The following is a 1,922-nucleotide window of genomic DNA, read 5'->3' on the forward strand; positions in this document are numbered from 1 at the left end:
TCATCTTAATTTAAATGAAACAAGCACAGAAAAAGTTTCCTTACCTTGTCAAGTCTCTTTTAAATTTTCCCTTTATTTTTTTAGTAGTTTACATTTAACACAGTACTGTACAGTATTTGCTTTTTTAAAAATCTCTGCTTCTGCCTAATTGCGTACTTCCAGTTCCAAATGAGATGCATGGTTGACCGGTCAGTTCGTAACTCCGAAGTTCTACTATAGTTGCTCCCCTATTATATATGGGAGGGAGAACATCCTCAACCAAGTGTACTCCTGCTGGTTGTTGGTACCACCAGAAACTCCCATGCAATGGAAAGAAGAAATCTAGCACATCCCCATAGAAGGAAAATCTTTGTGCTTCCCCCAATGCCACCTCCCCAGAAGGACAGTACCTCTGATGCAGGAAAGTGCTAAGTACCTGCAATTGTTGTTCACATCCAAAAGAACAGCAGTCTTGTTACTAGCCTGAGCTCTTACAAGCAAAGCCCAAGTGTGACTGCTTTAAAACAAAAGCAAACTCAAAGATGGGGCTGATTCAGAGGATTTCAGACCCTGCCCAACTGTTGGCCTTTTAATGCTAATAAATAGCCGTTTATTTCATTCTATACAATGTAGCCACTGATTTATTTTTCTGCCTATAGAGGATATGAGATGGGAAAAGTTACCAGCTGCTGGTGATGTCCCAGGAGGACGGGCAGCCCACTCAGCTGCTGCCTTTGGAGACCATCTGTACATTTTTGGTGGAATGGACCCAACTGGGGCACTGGATACAATGTATAAATATCACATAGGTGGGAAGTTTTTTTTCATAAAATTCTACAAAGGTTTTTACCCTTAATTACTGTATGAAAAATATATTTTTATCATAGGAATTATTATTACATCTTCCCTGGAAACTCCAAACCCAATTCCCTTCTTGGTTACCACAACTTTACACCAGTGTGTGTCTATTGAAATCAGTGGCATTACTCCAATTCTACAGTGGTATAATGTGATGGTTAATCAGCACGACCTCCCCCACCCCACCCTCTTTTTTTTAGGGGGTTATAACATTGCAGACTAGTCCATAATTTGATGATGCCACTATCCTTGTTCTTCTTTCCAATTTTGTGAATTTCAAACTGATTTCACAGTGAGTTTTGTGTCTTTTTTGAACTGCAGAAAACCAACAATGGACGCTATTAGAATTTGATTCTCCTTTGCCCCCTGGAAGGTTGGACCATTCCATGTGCATCATTCCATGGCAAGTATGTGTCAATGTTAAGAACAGAGATTCAGCTGTAACCAGCAGAAATACAATCGGGAAGGAAGCAACTGAAACAGTCAGTGATGAGGGGGACTCCGATCAGAAAAAACAAATAGGAAAAGACTGCACAGAAGACAAATTGATGTATTTGTTTTTAATATTTGGTGGGATGGATACTCAAGGGGAGATTCACAGGGACTGTATTGTGAATCTGATTAAGTAATAAAACCAGAGTACTCAAACTGTCCACTTGTATAAATCTAATTCTTTTTTCAGTGTTTATAACTGACAAGATCACTCCAAGAAATTAAATTCTGGCATGAACTGAGTGTTGTGCTAAGAAAATCTTATTTATTAAAATTCTCTTGTTATAGATGACTCTATTACTTTGCCTTCCTGGGCTGCTGTGTATATTTACATATATGTAATGTCCTTCACCTAAAGGGTCACAAACTCCAGAAATGTGTACAGCTACCTTTTATAGTCTCCTTCAGAGGATATGCAACTAAGAGGTAGATTTAATGCATATTTTGCTATTGGCAAGAGTGGAGCTGAAACCTAGGTGGCTGGCTGGCTCTGGAATCTGCCTTGTGATCAAGTTGAGCTGATGGAATGTGCTTTGAAGGAAAAACTAAATTTCATCTGTTTGAGGTAACCTTTCCATAGCAGCCTTCAGGTT

General features: G+C 39.2%; 1 protein-coding gene across 1 annotated transcript in view; it reads left to right on the plus strand.

The window, feature by feature from the left end:
- Positions 1-1,616, plus strand: part of RABEPK (Rab9 effector protein with kelch motifs) — a gene marked incomplete at its 5' end in the record, with an annotated part of 3,368 nt that extends 1,752 nt beyond the window's left edge. Inside the window, 2 exons of the mRNA XM_026657359.1 lie at positions 639-788; positions 1,159-1,616. Of these exons, the coding sequence (XP_026513144.1) occupies positions 639-788; positions 1,159-1,466 (458 nt within the window). The remainder of the gene's footprint in view (positions 1-638; positions 789-1,158) is intronic.
- Between the last annotated feature and the right edge of the window lie 306 nt (positions 1,617-1,922).

The sequence above is a fragment of the Terrapene carolina genome, unplaced genomic scaffold (genome assembly GCF_002925995.2).
Source record: "Terrapene carolina triunguis isolate 2854851 unplaced genomic scaffold, T_m_triunguis-2.0 Scaffold238, whole genome shotgun sequence".
Taxonomy (NCBI): Eukaryota; Metazoa; Chordata; order Testudines; family Emydidae; genus Terrapene; species Terrapene triunguis.